The sequence below is a fragment of the Plasmodium vinckei genome, assembly GCF_900681995.1.
Source record: "Plasmodium vinckei vinckei genome assembly, chromosome: PVVCY_14".
Classification (NCBI taxonomy): domain Eukaryota; phylum Apicomplexa; class Aconoidasida; order Haemosporida; family Plasmodiidae; genus Plasmodium; species Plasmodium vinckei.
This window is the reverse complement of record NC_051306.1, coordinates 732,179-749,568: the sequence shown is the minus strand read 5'-3', so window position 1 is coordinate 749,568 and position 17,390 is coordinate 732,179. Positions and strand designations below refer to the sequence as shown.

General features: G+C 22.8%; 6 protein-coding genes across 6 annotated transcripts; 2 read left to right on the top strand and 4 right to left on the bottom strand.

Annotated features, from left to right (window-relative positions):
- Positions 1-174: 174 nt before the first annotated feature.
- On the bottom strand, positions 175-1,733 carry PVVCY_1402060 (dihydrolipoyllysine-residue succinyltransferase component of 2-oxoglutarate dehydrogenase complex, putative; the record flags this gene model as incomplete). The annotated part of the gene is made up of 3 exons (XM_008624817.1): positions 175-1,298; positions 1,437-1,542; positions 1,704-1,733. 3 exons carry the CDS (start codon positions 1,731-1,733, stop codon positions 175-177), a joined length of 1,260 nt encoding a protein of 419 aa, XP_008623039.1.
- A 1,006-nt stretch (positions 1,734-2,739) lies between these two features.
- PVVCY_1402050 (conserved Plasmodium protein, unknown function) lies at positions 2,740-6,762 on the bottom strand (the record flags this gene model as incomplete). The annotated part of the gene is made up of 1 exon (XM_008624818.1): positions 2,740-6,762. One exon carries the CDS (start codon positions 6,760-6,762, stop codon positions 2,740-2,742), a length of 4,023 nt encoding a protein of 1,340 aa, XP_008623040.1.
- Positions 6,763-8,181: 1,419 nt separating this feature from the next.
- Positions 8,182-9,678, bottom strand: PVVCY_1402040 (ras-related protein Rab-11A, putative; the record flags this gene model as incomplete). The annotated part of the gene is made up of 5 exons (XM_008624819.1): positions 8,182-8,235; positions 8,362-8,444; positions 8,642-9,066; positions 9,377-9,425; positions 9,639-9,678. The coding sequence occupies 5 exons, from the start codon at positions 9,676-9,678 to the stop codon at positions 8,182-8,184; spliced, it is 651 nt and encodes a 216-aa protein (XP_008623041.1).
- A 1,209-nt stretch (positions 9,679-10,887) lies between these two features.
- Positions 10,888-12,453, bottom strand: PVVCY_1402030 (SNARE protein, putative; the record flags this gene model as incomplete). The annotated part of the gene is made up of 6 exons (XM_037634848.1): positions 10,888-10,974; positions 11,215-11,277; positions 11,364-11,419; positions 11,544-11,813; positions 11,950-12,064; positions 12,412-12,453. The coding sequence occupies 6 exons, from the start codon at positions 12,451-12,453 to the stop codon at positions 10,888-10,890; spliced, it is 633 nt and encodes a 210-aa protein (XP_037490891.1).
- Positions 12,454-13,525: 1,072 nt separating this feature from the next.
- Positions 13,526-14,305, top strand: PVVCY_1402020 (microsomal signal peptidase, putative; the record flags this gene model as incomplete). The annotated part of the gene is made up of 1 exon (XM_008624821.2): positions 13,526-14,305. The coding sequence occupies one exon, from the start codon at positions 13,526-13,528 to the stop codon at positions 14,303-14,305; it is 780 nt and encodes a 259-aa protein (XP_008623043.2).
- Positions 14,306-15,155: 850 nt separating this feature from the next.
- Positions 15,156-17,375, top strand: PVVCY_1402010 (conserved Plasmodium protein, unknown function; the record flags this gene model as incomplete). Its single annotated transcript, XM_008624822.1, has 1 exon — positions 15,156-17,375. The coding sequence occupies one exon, from the start codon at positions 15,156-15,158 to the stop codon at positions 17,373-17,375; it is 2,220 nt and encodes a 739-aa protein (XP_008623044.1).
- Positions 17,376-17,390: the final 15 nt, after the last annotated feature.

The window sequence follows — 17,390 nt, the reverse complement described above, 5'->3', positions numbered from 1 at the left end:
GTCTTATAATTAATTACCATTTTCTTACAAAAAATAAATTTAATATAAAAACATTGTAAAATATAGAGAAAAAGTGAATAAATGATACTAGAATAGAAATAATTGGATCAAAAATAGAAAAAATGCCAAAATATGTAAAAAAATATAAATTATACATACGACAATATGTTAATTTCATCCATAACTGTCTATTAACATAAGATTTGGATTTTCGATATAATCCTTTATTGTACATAAAAATTGTACGGCTTCTCTTCCATCCAATAATCTATGATCATAAGTTAAAGCTAAATACATAACAGGCCTAATAACTATTTCATTATTAACCACTACTGCCCTATTTTTTATTGTGTGCATACCTAATATGGCTGATTGTGGCATATTAATAATAGGGGTACTTAGCATACTACCAAATACTCCACCATTCGATATTGTAAATGTACCTCCTGTAAATTCATCTAATGATAGTTTATTATTTTTAGCTTTTGCAGCTAGATCTGATAAAGCTAATTCTAATTGTGGTAAGTTTTTATTTTGGCAATCTCGAATAACTGGAACAGTTAAGCCATTAGGTGTAGCTACAGCTACTGATATGTCTATATAATTTTTATATACAATTTCATCATTATCTATATATGCATTAACTTGTGGCATTTTTTTTAAGGCTAATGTTGATGCATATAAAAATAATGACACAAACCCTAATTTACATCCATATTTTTTTTGAAAAATATCTTTTAATTCAGTTCTTAAAAGTATTGCTTTGCTCATATCACATTCATTAAATGTTGTTAATAAAGCACATGTATTTTGTGATTCCTTTAATCTTTCTGCAATTCTTTTTCTCATTGGTAACATACGAATTCGTTTTTCAGTCCTTTCATTATTATATTGATAGGATGACGATTCCGCAAAATTATTTTCATTTCTGTTTTTTGTATCTACATTAGTTTCTTTAATTTTTATATCTTCATCATTATTTGTATATTCTATTTCATCATTAACTTCTAATTTGTTTTCATGATCTACTTCGTCGTTTTTCCTTATATCATTTTCACTTGGTTGCGCCGAAGTGTCAATTTCGCATAAAGGAGAATCAACTAAAACTACGTCGCCCTCTTCAGCAAATATTTTATGTAATGCTCCAGACGATTTCGAATTTATATCAACACTTACTTTGTCTGTATCAATAACTGCTAATGTCTCATCTGAATATACATAATCACCAACTTTTTTTTTCCACGAATTTATAACACCTTCAGTAATTGAATCACCCAACCTGGGCACCTTTAACGTGTCTGCATAAATAAAATTATAATAATAAATGGTAAAATAACGATGTATACATAGTAATATATATCATGTATATCCAAAATGTAGAATTCGATACGAATGGTACAATATCTAGTAATATATTTTGGATTTAATATACTTACCTATGGAAAAATGTCTTTTACATGTTATATAATTATTTACAAGCTGTCTTAATTCCGCATTAAAAAGAGCTTTCTTGACGTTATTCCCGTTATAAATCAGTTGCTTCTATTAAAAAACGAAATAAGGGGGTAAGAAAGTATATAAGCATGCAACAAATTTTCAATAATTGGATTTAAAATGAATTAAAATGAAAAATAACAAGAAATGGGGCACTATTAATATAGCAATTAGTGTGCATAAGCATAATATTTATCATGAAAAATTACATTCAGGCGATTTATAAGAGTTTGTTTCATTTTTTGTAGAGATAAAAATTGTAATTGGATTTTATTGTTATTGTTTTTTTATTATTTCTCTTTCAGTAAAAAATAAAAAAACATTAACATCCCATTATTGTTCCTTATATTTTTAAAAAATTAATTTCAAAACTAAAAACGAATTTTCAAATTTATGTAATGCTCAACCTGTAATGGGTAAGCATTTACTCTTATCTGTTTTCTTCTTTTATTAATGCATGTAGAGCTGAGGAAAAATATATGTTTTAACTAACAAATTTATATCACAATATATAATTTCAATAAAATGCGTAATGGATGATATATTTCTTAAATTGAAAAAAAAAAAATAGATATATATTTTATAATAAAAAAAATATTTGCACGATAAATTTTGTATATACACATAAGTATATAGAACAAAAACGATATTCCTGAGTATGTATAAAATTACAATATATATAGCATAATTTATATTGCTTACAAATGCCATGCACATGCCTTAAAATATTTAAATTGTTTCGCTTCTGTGGATATAAAATTTAAAACATTAAAAATATATTACAATAATATTGAGTGTAAATATATTTTCAAGAAATGCTGTTAAATTTAGCTAATAGAATTTATCAATATTTCAATAAACGGTAACAAAATAAAAATACAAAAAAAAACAATAAAAAATTATAATGAATATTACTATAAAAATATAAGCAAAATAATGTTAGTATGCGAAAATAGGGGCATGCATTTAACAGATGTATAAAATAAATTTGTAGAAAAATGAAACAAATATAATCAATAATAAATTATATATAATAGAAAAATGTGTTATAATTTTATGTATAGGCATATTTGATTACTTAAAAAATACTAAAAATAAAAGAAATGACAAATAATAAGTTTATTGAATAAGTGTCTAAACATGCAAGGAATAAAAATAATAACAAAAAAATTACATTTTACTATACAATTTTTTCCGACAAAATCGAATGATTTGTTATATATGTTAAAAATTGTTATATACTCATTACGATTTTTTTCTAAAAAGGGATTCAAATATTGATCTTTTTCTAAACAAACTAGTTGCCTCTGGGCATGTGTGTCCAAAAGTGATGGAAGGGGCCATATAGTTTTCATGTAAGGTATAACCAGATATAAAGGAAGCTATTTTTAGAGCAACGATCCATTTATTAAAATTTATTTCGTTAGATAAAGTAAGAATTTTTGTTTCATTGAGTTTACTATTGGTTTCATTTTTGATATTGAATATAATAGTATTTTTTGTTTTGTCAAATGTAACATTGGTGTTTTTTTTTTTCATAACAATTTCTGGTGTTAATTTATATTTATTTTTATGTATAGCAATAATATTTGTTTTACATAAGACAAATGGCTTTTTTATCTTGTGGGTTTTTTTTTGGCTTAATGTATAATAATTATATTTCTCTATTTGGTTTTTAATATTTGTGAAATCACGAGCTAATGGGATTAATATATCATATCGTTGTTCATATATAGTGTCCCTTTGTAAATATACTCTAATTTTTCTTAAATCGGGAAACATGACTAATTCAATTTTGTCTTTATTAAAAGAGAACAATGGTTTATCCAATTTGTCATCAGGATATATATAAATGAAATTACTTTCAGCTTGTATTAAACTTTTTAAGCTAGGATCATCAAATAAATTTATGGAAAAAATGTGTTTTTTTAAATTCATAAGAGAATTATTAATTTCCTTACCTTTTATAAATCCACCAAAACACAAAGCGCTTTTCCATCTGTAAAACTCTGATTTATTTAAGCAATCAAGAACTATTTTTTCATTGGAATTCGGTGATATATCTTTTATGCTAATTTCCCTATTTTGGTCATTTGCTACAACTTCACAAGCATTGGCTGTATATTTCAATATAGGAACAGAATTTTCATTTCCATAATTTGTATAAATTAATAACAATCCTTTTTCAATAACAACAATTTGATTATTTTTTATAAATTGGTCTTCTTTTTGTTTTTTATATAAACCCGCTTCTTTTTTTATATTTGATAAATCATTTTCTGCAGCGTTAATATCTCCTTCTTTCTTGCTTGGTCCATTTTTATTATCCTCTTCTGCTTGCTTTAGTTTTTTGTAATATGCACTTTTTTGTTCAACATTAAATTTATTTTTATTTAATTGTGATAAAATATGATCATACTTATCTTTTATTGGATAATGGAATAAATATGTTTCTTTATCTTGGTTATCCTTTTTATTTATAAATGTTAATTCTTGACCTTTGTCATCTTGTAAAACTAATAAATTTTCGTTATGAAATACAAAAGCATCTTCTTCATTATAACTTGTCTGATTTTTTTTAAAAGGTTTACCATCTTTACATATATAAAGTGTATTATTTTTTATAGCAAATATGTCGTTTATTTTACTAGAACTACTAATATTCGATAATGAATTACTTTTCACACTATCAGCATATTTTTCACTTTCGGTTTCATTTTTATTTCCTTCATTACTTTTGCTAAGATTTGTTAGATGGCTATAATTTTTGGGTTGACTCTTATTTGCGTTTTCATGATATGTTAATCGTTCTTTTTCTATGTTTGGTTCTTTTGATCTTGATCTCGATCGTGATCTTGATCTTCCTTTCTTTTTAGTTTCCTTCAAAACACCCTTTTCTATTTCTCTATTCATAACATTTTCTGTAATTTCTTTACCATCACTTTCATTAGACATTTTTGCAGATGGGTGTGAAACAGCATTATTAATATTTAAATAACTATCTTCTGAACTACTATCATTATTTTGTGCATTATCTTTTGTTTCTTTTTCCCACGCCATTTTTGTTAAAATGCTTTGTAATGTTTTTGTAGATTTTTTATTTTTAGGTATAATAATATGTTGATCTTTAAGATTGTTGAAATATAAAATAATTTTATTATTTTTATGTTTCATCTTATAATCTTTACAATTTATAATTTTGGAATCTTCTCCAAAATTTATAAGTAATATATGATTTTGATTAGGGTTTGCTTTTAATAAAACATTATTACATACATATGGTATATGATTGCCTTTTTTATCTATTCCATTAGGCGTAAAAATATTTACTGTTATATCTGATACGACAGAATAGGATGTTTTACTGTCAGAATCATCTTCAGATTTGTTATTATTATAATTATTTTTAATGTTTGTTCTATCATGCTCTTTATTATATTTTTTACGATCATCATATTTATAATTATCCCATTCATTATAACCATATTTTGTTTTGTTTTTATTTTTCATATTACTATGATAATTATTGCTAATAAAATCTGCATATTGCAAAGCATAAAACATTCTTAAATTTTTATCACTGTCTTTTACTAAAAAGTAATGATTTTCTCGTTTATTATCAATAGTGATGTGTTCGAAGCAATATATTTGATTATTGTCTAATATTTTCACATTTGTTGTATTTTTATTTAAAATAATATGTATTGGTTCTTCATCCCCTTTTTTATTATAAATAAATATCCCTTTACGTGTAATTCCTATATATTTTTCTTTATAATTTTCATAATTAAATATATCTTTTTTTTTTGTAGTATATTTATTTTTCACAGTATTGTTATTCATTTCATTTATACTAATTTGGGAATTATTATCATCATTCTGATCAGAATCACTTAAACTTGAATTAAATGAATCAAGGCTATCTTCGCTATTGCTATGTTTATTATCATTACCTTCACTATCATCATTTTCTATAGAGCTTTTAGATGAATTAGTGTTGCTAGATGTTGAGAATACTTTATTATGTTTTTTTTTTAATTTATTCCTTTTGTTTTTATATTTTTTTGAAGAATAATCAGATTGTGTATTCTTTTTCTTTTTATTGTCTTTTTCATTTTCTTTGTTTTTATTATTTTCCCTTTTTGAATGCTCTGCCTTTTCCAAACTATCATTCGAACTAGAAATAGACGAAGAATTCTCCGAAGAATATATTTCATCACTTATTGTATTATCTATTGATATGCTATCTGAATATATCAAATTTTTTTGTTTTTTCTTTTGAAAATAATGCATTACCATTGAAGAGAAAAAAAAGTTTGTTTGATTATCTTGTACTTTGTTTAATGTATCTAATATTTTATTAAATAAAGCTTTTTGTTCTTGTGATTGAATTATATTTAATTTTAATAAATTTTCATCATATCCTATATCCCCTTGTGGATCATTTTCATTAATACGCTTAAGTGTTGTTGATTTGTTTCCCTTCATAATAGTAGTATCAGCAGAAAACACGTTAACTGAACTATGAGCATTATATGGTGATGGAGATTCTATTAATGCCCCATTTTTTGTATATTCGTCCACGTATCCATATTTTTTGTGTTTAACATAGTCATTTTGAAGCGCTAATACTATAGGGGGTGCCAATATTTTTTCTTTATTCATACAGCTAATAATTTTATATAACTTTTGTATTTCATTTTTTTGATTTTCATTTTGTTTTTTGTATAAATGTAATTCGCTTTCAATTTGTATTAGGCATCTTTTTGTTATATTTAATTCTTCATTATTATTTTTGTATAAATTTAACAAATTTTCATTTTCTTTTTCATTATTTAATAATTCTTGTTCTTTCAATTTTTCATTTTTTCGGTTTTTGCATATATCACTTCTTAGCATGCTAACTGTATTTATCAAATTTTCTTTTTCTTGTAATAATACTTCATATTCATATTTCCTTTTTTTTAGTAAATTATTTAATTCTTCTAAAAGTGTGTCCCTTTTAAGTAATTGTTTTTCCAATATGCTGATTTTTTGAAGGAATTCATTTTCTTTATTTAATTGCATGCTTAAAATGACATCATTATCATTTTTCCTATTTAATTCTAATCTTAAATTTTTATTTTCTTCATCATTTTTCACGGCGTTCTTTTGTAACTCTTCACTTTTACTCCTTAATTCGACCAATTTCTTTTCTAAATCATTAATTTTATCTCTTTGTCTGTCTATTATAACTTCTGCATATTCTAAAACATTTCTTTCCTCCATCTTTCTTACTTATCCTTTATATATCACTTAGAAAAATAGAAAAAATAAAAAACTATCCGTTTTATATAATGCACCTATTTATTATTATTGTATTGTTTTTATTGTGTGTCATTTCATGACCGTTGTTTACAGGCAGGTGTGAATTCAGCTTTAATTACACATTATTTTAAACTGATTTGTTCAGAGTGTGCTTTTCGAAAATTGGTTTATAAAAAAAGATAGAATCAAAAATTAGACAAATAAATTTATTAAAACGAATCGGTAAAATAATCAAATTGGAAAAGAATAAAAAATTGTACAAATATATGAATAAATACAGCTAAAATAAACAAACAATAAATATTTATACCTGCACTTGTATGTATAAATCGTTGTATAACGAAATAAGCTATCAAATGCTCAACGAAAAAATATACAAATTTTGATGTTTTAAATTATGGATATTTTAGTAATTGATGGATAAAAAAAATACAACAAAATACGGAAAATACTGGAAATAAAAAATAAATTTGTTTTTAGAGAATAATAAATATTTTTACACCGTTTACTAAAAAATAAAAAACATGCATTTATACATAATATTATAAATACACTATATAACATAAATTAAGAAATGGGATATTTATTATGAATTGCATTTAACTGTTTGTTCAGTGTACAACTTTTTAAGAATAGTTATATAAGTTATATTGAATAATAATACAAAAAATTGTAAAAAGGAAATGAAGACATAAAAATACCAATATATATGCATGCACATTATGCATACACGCATATCCATATTTAGTATGAAAAAATAATTACAATAAAAAATTTTTATATTACAAATGTGTAAACCGATTCTTCACAATAGAATTAAATTATTCATATATTTTTTTTAAATAATAAAGATTTAAAAGAAATATATAAAATAAATTACATATAAATTGGGAATACTTAAAATGTTCCAAAGTAATATAGCTAATTACACCTTTATATGCACAATTCGGAAGTTGCTATATTTCTGAAAATATTAACCAGAATAATTGGCAATACAAAACTATATATAATTCGATATTTTCGAAAAATATAATAAAATAAAAATAAATATTAGTGTATTTATTAAAAAAAAAGAAAAGGAGTAAACAATCAAATTAAATAAGTATTATGAATTCCTAACCATGGGAATACATTCTACAATTAGACTAGTTTGATTGTTTACCTTTTTACATTTAGTTATTCATTTTTATATAAAAGTTTAAGAAATTAAGATGAAACAATTAAAAAAAAATATGTGTATATTAAAACATTTAAATTAATAACGATGTTTTTTATATATTATAGTTAAAAACTATCACTAAAAATGTTTCATAATAAATAAAATTATCACAACAAATAGAATAATAATAAATGAAAATAATACAACTTATATATAAAGGATCAACAGCATTTTGTTTTGAGTTTTTTTTCATTTTCATCATTATCATCGTCCACCTAAGTAAAAAACATAAAATACATTTATGTGATATATATATAATAATATGATTGGATATACATCCATTCTAATAGCTTTTCTATTATAATATTGTATACAAAATTTGCATTTATTTTTATTATTACATTAATTTTTTTTCCTCGTGGTTGTATGTTTACATTATCTTCACTTTTTGTGGCTTGTTTTTTTTGTCTGACATTATAGATTTCTGAAAAAAAATTAAATCAAAGAATAATTGATAAGAAAATTAATAAATATGTATTTATCCTAATATTTATTTGTGTGCATATTTGTATTTCGAATATGTTGAAATATAAACATGAAAAAAGACATCACAAAATAGTATATATGAAAAATATAAAATTCATGGTAAATTGTTATATTGTGGAATATAAAAGTGCTAACCGTTTAATAACTGGTGAAATGCTAATTCCACATTCGTAGCTTCAAGAGCTGAGGTTTCAATAAAAGCTAATTTTTCTTTTTTTGCAAACTGGGTTGCATCATTATCATTTATTACACGTAAATGCTTTAAATCGCTTTTATTACCAACCAATAAAATAACAATGTTTGAATCGGCATTATCTCTTAATTCTTTTAACCATTTTTCAATATTTTCAAAGGTATTTTTTTTAGTTATATCATAAACTAGCAAAGCCCCTACTGCCCCTCGATAATATGCCGAGGTAATGGCTCTATATCTTTCTTGGCCTGCTGTATCCCATATTTGTGCTTTTATAATTTTATCATTTTTTAATTGAATACTTTTTGTAGCGAATTCTACGCCTATCGTACTTTTACTTTCTAAGTTAAATTCGTCCCTTGTAAATCTGTAATAAGAAACAATGATAAAAAATAAATAATTATTCATACACATGTATACAAAAAAAATACTTAAATAAACTTATGCATTATAATGGCTATATTTTCTTAATATGCGAATTTCCTTTTTAAATAATATTGAATTTATAGATAAATTTATTTTCTTTATTTGTTTAATATTTCGATTATGAAGTTCGTGATTTTGATACCACGATTCATATATAACATATTCCACATTATTAGATAAATTAAAATCTTGTATTTACATATATACGTCTCATCTTTTATATAAAAATAATTATCATATATATTCAGTACCTGGAAAGCAGGTTTGATTTTCCTACTCCCGAATCTCCAATTAGGACAACTAAATAAAAAAAGGAAAATAAATAAAATATAATAATATTAAATTTTTTGATGAATCCATATATGGTCATAAACATTTTCTCTCACAAAATTGCATATGATAATAAAGAAATGATAGCATGTGTAGAAGTGCAAACACTTTTATTTGAATATATTGTAATATATTCCAATATGTGCACACTATATATAGATTCTACAACAATGTTCATCTTACTTTTAAAAAGGTAATCGTAATAATCCTCTTTCATTGACATTATTTAATACCTCTTTGTGTGATGTATAAATATAACTAGGTGGTATATATGTTATTTGATTAATTAATAATAAAACGAAATAATGAAAAGGCTTATATATATATAAAAGCCTTTTTGTTTAAACAATATTTTGTATTGAGTGTAGTTTTTTTAGGCTTGATAACAATTTGATATATTTTAAATAGATAATGTGGTCTTAGCTTTTTTAAATATTGTATAATATAATGTAACAAATATAAACAAATTATAAAATGATAAATACACAAACATATACGATGCCCTGATATTTATTCATTAACATCATATGAAATATATATACATTTAGTTTCCCTTTTTAAAATATTAACAATTTCCCCCTTCTTATAATTACCTAAGGGTTATTTTTAGCATAATTTTCATATAAAATTCAATTAACGAAAATATAAATGGTAATATATATAAAAATAGCCCATTGATAATATATGTAAAATATATATATATAACATAAATACCCACTATGTATAAAAACTAGTTGTAATATTATATATATATTAATTATAGCATATATTTTTTGTATGCATTCGTAAGCTCATCTTTCATTTTTCTAAATTAATAAAGATTTTATTTTACATGTACATACAAATTTCTAATAATATTGCCTTAACCGTTTAATATATTATGGTATACATATAATAAATATACTAAAATATTAACATATATAGTGATTATATATATTTACATTGTAGCAATCCTTACAAGTTTTTCCCTTTTAAAAATTTATTGTTTGCATTGACAAAAAATATTCTTAATTTTTTTGAGGGACGAGAAGGGTAAGTAATGCGACAGAATCAATATTATTATTGTTATTTGAATGTTTTTTATTTAATTTAAAACAAAAACTGCACACAATCAGTATTCAACAGTTTGTTAATTTTTGTACACCAAAATGCTTGGAACAAAAATTATTTAAAATACTTCAAAATTCAAAAACAATACACATAAAAAATATGCGCATATATAACATTACAGTATTTTTTTCATAAATTATTTCAGTACATCAAGATAAGCAACGAATACAAAAAATTAATATTATTTATAAAAAAAAAAGAAAAAATATACATATTTATATATGCCCTAAAGAAGTTAGGTTTATACCTGCATGTTTTTCTTCTTGAGATAATAATATACTATATATATATTTATATGTGTTGCATAAGTGTCCAGAAAAGCTTATCTTTTCATTATTTCTTTCATCATTTTTTGCTGATCCTGAATTTTCTCGATGTTATTTTCCATTTTTTCATTTACGTTATTTAGCTGTAATTTTAAAATCGAAAAAAGGAAAACAAAATGTAATATATAAAGAAATATGTATAGAAAATTCTGTCAACTTAAAGGATTTATATATAACGTAGATAATTTGGGTGAAAAGTTATACTAAAATCATTTTACAAAATTACAAAATTTTCTTTATTTTAAGGAATATTCTAAACAATATACACTAATTACATATCGAAATAATAAAAAATTATAATATGGAGGGGTTTGTCTACTTACCATTTTATTTTGCTCATTTATTGTATTCCCCATAACTAATGCTCTAGTGTGAAGTTCATCCAACTGTATAAATAAATAGCACACGGTTATACATATATATATATTTGTATTGATGAGTAAATAAAAATTAAAGATGGAAAACTTCTTACCATAGAAGACAACATATTTAAATCACGTTCATATTTATCATCAAATGTTCCTTTTCCTTAATAAAAAGAAATATAGTAATAATATTAGGCATTGGAAGTTTTAAGGATACGCAACAAAAATAAATATTATCGAATGAAACATAAAATAATAACGATTAAAAAGTGGAATTTATTATATACTTTGTGGTATTCTTTTTTCATCTAATCTATCTGCATATGTTCGGTTAAGAGTTTTCCCATAATTATTTTTATAGTGGTTATTATTTTTTTTTTCGATTTGATTATTTATTGGATTATCTATTTTGATATTTTCATTTTCGTCAGTGGCTTGAAATCCTAGGAACGAATTTATATTTTTCCACCAATACTTTATTCCTTCTAAATGATATTGACTTTGTTTTAGTCTTTCTTGAATGTTATCTGTTTCTTTATTTATATGTTTTATTTGTTCTGTATAATAAAAATAATATATATACATTTGCTTTGATTATTAATTTTTTTTTTAATGTAAAAAAAAAATAGTATAAAGTATGTGTTGGCATAGTAGTTGATCATTAACATTAGATACATATATTTAAAATAATACCCGTTTGCTGTTCCAATTCAAGTTCTGCTTTTTTAGAAATTTCGCTAACTTCATTTGCCGACCTAAGGATTTCATTCAAACTTTCTTCACATTTTTTCTCTATTTCGTTTATTTTCTATATAATGGAAAATTGAAAATAAGAAAATGATTAAATGAGTAGACAGATAAATATGTATATGCATATAAAGATATTATATATATGAGCATATCTGATGTATTTAAAATTTAGTATATTTAATCTTTCTCCTTTTAAATAAGTTATGAGTAGTATGCATTCGTGTCAAAAATTGTAAAGATGTATATGGATAAGTATGATGAGAGAATTTGTATACGAAAAATGCATATATAGACTATTTTACAAAAAACATTAAAAAATATGCACATATATATAGATATGCATTCTTTATCTTTCAGACATTGATATATATTTTTTGTATATTTTATTAGGTTTTTAAATTTAACCTCTCTTTTAGAATAGGCGTGCTTCCTATGTTTCATTTCCATCCCACGAAAAAAAGGAAAACGTTATTTTCTGATATTTATATAATATTTTTAATTAAATTTGATTCAAACGAGCAAACATTTTACTTTATGTGTATGAAATATATATAATACAAAAAAAACAATTATTTCTTTAAAAAAAATACAATTAAAAACATAGCATATTCATTGGAGCGATAATTATCCAAAAATTTATATATATAATGCATAATATAATAAAATTGATATATATATATAATACAACATAAAAATGATGAACGACAAAAAATTTTTTTTTTTCGTTTTCTTAAAAAAAAATTCCAAAGCGAAAGAGCGTATTGCATATAGCAAGCATATAAATATGCATAAAGTTAATAATAAATAAAAAGGAATAAACGCACTGATAATAACTTTTTTAAAGTCATTAATAAGATTATGGACTGATTTATTATTTATATTATTTTTCTTATTATATAATTTATTTGCAATTTTATTTCCATGATAATTTATGAGAGGTAACATTTTTATCAGATAATATTATACATGAAAACTGATCAATGAGTTGCAAATGGGAATATGAGGAATTAGATAATGCATATTTATATGGAGCATAGAAACTATAATTAATATTTTAATATATTTAGGGAAAGTATAAATGTTAAATAGAAGCTAAGGTTATTTGTTTTTTAGGGATATTTTTTAATTAAAAAGGGAATGTAGATATGTATGAACCATTATAAGATTGCCGGCAAACACAAGGGTACATCTAGCTGGAAATGAATATGGATATATACACAGATATATTTTCACATTAAACTTTATAAGAATATATGCACATAATATAGGCTCTTCATATTTTAATGGGCGTATCGATGATTATAATATGAATAGATTTTATCATTATACGAGAAATATATACTCGTCAAAATGTTTTAAAAATGATAATTTTTTCTATAGTAATATTAGTCTGAAGTTCGTTAGTTATAATGCGAAAAATGGCACGCATAAATACTCAGCTAAAATTAATAATGCATATGCATTTCGGAAAAATGTGAATTTAAAAAAAACAAACAATTTCTCCAAAAGCATTAATAATATGCCATATACATGTTATAGAACATATTTACTAAAAAAATATGGATTAACAAAAAGACAAGAAGGATATAATATAAATGTAACTAAAAATAGAATTGAGAGGAATTTTAATTTTGGTGGAATTTTTCATTCATTAAATTTTATAAAAAATATAACATTAAGTTTGTTGTTTATTTATGGAGTAAATAATTATGTTTTTGACATGACACTTACTAGTGGTTCTAGTATGTATCCATTAATAAATAAAGATGGGGTAATTTTATTTTATATCTGTGATTGCTCTTTACGATTTTTTAACGAACTGAAGAATATGGCAATATATAATTATATGAATATATTATATACAATTTATAATATTATTCATAGAAATTTTGATAATATAAATTTTGTGAAAGTTAAAAATACAATAGCAAACAAAATTGAAAATTTAAAAAATAAAATCAAATCAAATCAAAATGTCTATAAAAGAGGTGATGTTGTATTATTAATATCACCAATTAATAGTAATAAAAGAGTGTGTAAGAGAATTATTGGAATAGAGAATGATAAATTATATGTAAATGATTTCAATTCATTTGTTGAAATTCCACAAAATCATATATGGATAGAGGGCGATAATAAACTGGATTCTTTTGATAGTAGAAATTATGGCTGTGTAAATATAAATTTAGTAATTGGAAAAATATTTTTTCTACTAGACCCATTTAGAAGTTTTTCTTTTATTAACAACAAAGGGAATTGTGGAATTGAACCAGATCGATTTGTGCACATGTCCAATTAGAGAAAAAAATATCTAGATATTATTAAGTTTTTTATTCAAAGGAAAAATATAATGAAGGGTTAATAATTTTCTATGATAAAATTTTCCCAGGCTTTATAATAAAATTATAGGCATAAAATTAGCAATTTACAAGCCTTATTTATCAAAATATGAAATAATGATATACCGACAATATATTATAAAATTAACGAGAACTATATAAAAGTATTTTTTTCAACAAACTTTAAGGTTTACCAAAATATAATATATGCTTGTAGATTTTTGTAAAAAAAGGAAAAACAAATATGATTTGGTTGATTATGGGATAGGCACATAGGTGCTATAATTTGATTATGTATTCAAACGTGGGCAAATCATATAAACATTTAAATGGAGGGAAAACAATTCGCATATAAATATATATGTGTGTCCAAAAAAGTCATATTTCTAATTTTAAATCCTCATGCATGCAAATTTATTTTATGTATTATTTTTTCATAAAGAATAACCAAATTCGTAATTTTTGATTTATATTAAGAATAACTCGAAATCATGTGATGAGTATAATTTGATAATGTTGTGGCCTTATGTAATGGTCATTATTTATATGCATAAATTAATACATATATGTTTATTTCATTTATTTGTATTTAAAAACTTTTTTTTCGCTTTTTAGCGAAGTAACTTTTGATTAAAGACAATTATATGTTATTTTTATCATGAACATCATTGAATATGTCTGAAATGTTTTAATAATAAAAATGCAAAGAATTTATTTTAAAAAAAATTATAAAAAGGAATATCCATAATTTAAATATAACTATTTTATATCAAAAATATAAGGTCTCCATTAAATATATGCATGTACATAATGAAAAAAGAAAAGAAACATAAAAAAAAAACCAAGAAACAGTGCACATATAGCAGTGATAAAAGCAAAAGAGTCTTAGATAATGATACTACAACTAGTAACAAAAGGAGCAATGATATAAAGCCAATGCTTAAACAAATAAATGATAATTGTGATAATTTGTTTAAGGGAGAGAACTTGAAAAATATAAAATCGAGTACTCAATCAAGAAAAAGCAAATACCATAAAAGTGCAAAACATACAGAAAATTCGAAAGATTCAGAATATCACGAAACTGAGGAGGTTTCCAATTTTTCGATTGGGTCAGAAAACTCTTCTGATTTTATTTCATCGAGTTCAGATGCTTCAAGTGATAGTAGCAGCACATATAGTGAAATAGATCACCTTTCGATAAACAGTAATACAGATTCTAATGAGTGGTACTCAAATGAAAAAATTAGTCGTTCTACACATTCTGATGATAAGGATCAAAAAATAAAAAGTCATAACAATGATAATAATAGCGAAACAAATAGCTCAAGCAAAAATAACTGTTCTTCTTCAAGTTTACAAAGCAAAAAAGGAAAATCAAATAATATAAACCCTCATTACAGCGTGAATGAAGAAAAACAAAAAATAAATGCTAATAATATATATTCCAAATGTCTAAGTATATTTTCTCTGAATGCATATCTTTATAATGATATGTATAGATATAATCCTCACCTATTTGGCATTTATGAAACTTGTCGAAATAATAAAAATAGATGTCAAAAGATAGGAATTTTATGCTGTCAATTTGATTTAATATTTTTAAGATCAGTTTATGGGAAATATCAAAAAATATTATATGATATATTAAAAGATACACATACTATATTATTAGACAATATACCACCATCTACTAGTTTTATAAATGAAATAATATGCAGCATATATAATTATTTAAGTGATAATGGTGGTTTATATATTTGTTGGAATAAAAAACTTTTTCATTTGTCTTATTATGATTATATGTTTTTATCTTCCGATATATTTCTGAAAAGAAAAGTTATAAAAATATTGAAATTAATTTATAAAAAAAAATATAATTTATATTTTTTTCATTGTGAATTTGATCTATATAATTCTCAAAATAAAATGAGTAACTTAGACGATTTAGTTATATGTATTAAAAAAACTATCTGGAAAATATATATATTTCAATTATTTTATAAAAATAAAAAATATTTAAAGAAAAAGAATGAAATATGTCTTGGTAATAATCAGAGTGAAGTAATAGCAAAAATAAATGAGCATAAGAATAATTATATAAATAAACAATCAAATTATACAATTGACCCGAATTCTGATACATATAAAGGGTGTAGCAATAAAGAAAAAAGAAAAACCCTTGAAATTTCTGAAGATAAAGAAAATTGCAAACAAAATGTAAAACCGTCTTTTTCTACCATGACTTTTAAAAATAGTTGTATGTTTGTTATTGGAAGCTTTAATATAGATGCAAATGAAAATGAAGACTTGTATAAAAATTTGATTAATTTGAATAACCATGGAAATATGAAAGATTTATTTTTTTATAAAAATATTAATTATAAAATTCAAAAAACATATGATATTGTAGATCGTAAAAATACATTAGTCAATGGTTTAAATTATTGTTTTGGTAAAACTGATAACATTTTTTTAGTAGATTCCTTTTTTATATCCCCAGAAGACATAGTCGATTTAATTTATTTATATAATCCGATAGATATATTAATAGACAAATTTAACATTCTAAACAAATCATTAAATAAATATAATTTAAATAACTTTAACCAACTAATTGACCCAAATGGAATTATGATCAAACTACAGCATGTTTATAATTATGGTGTAGATATATTAACACAAAAAAGAAATAAAGAATTAAGTGATCATTGGATATTATCGGCTAAGTTTCAATTTAAAAATTTATATATTCCTATTAATTTAGATATAGAAAAACAGTTAAATAATTTTATTCGAAATGTAGATAAATATTTCATTTTGAATAAAAATTTTTATGATGAATTATGCGAAGTACATTCCATTTTAGAAAAGGAAAATGATAAAAATAAATGTATTAATGATTATACAATAATTAAGAGATATAATTACGCAAATAGGTGTGTCATAACAAGTGAAAATATTAAATGTGTAAATAAAATAGAAAAAAAACTTGACCACATTTTATCTCAATGCTTTGAATCACAATGATATTCATTGTTTTTT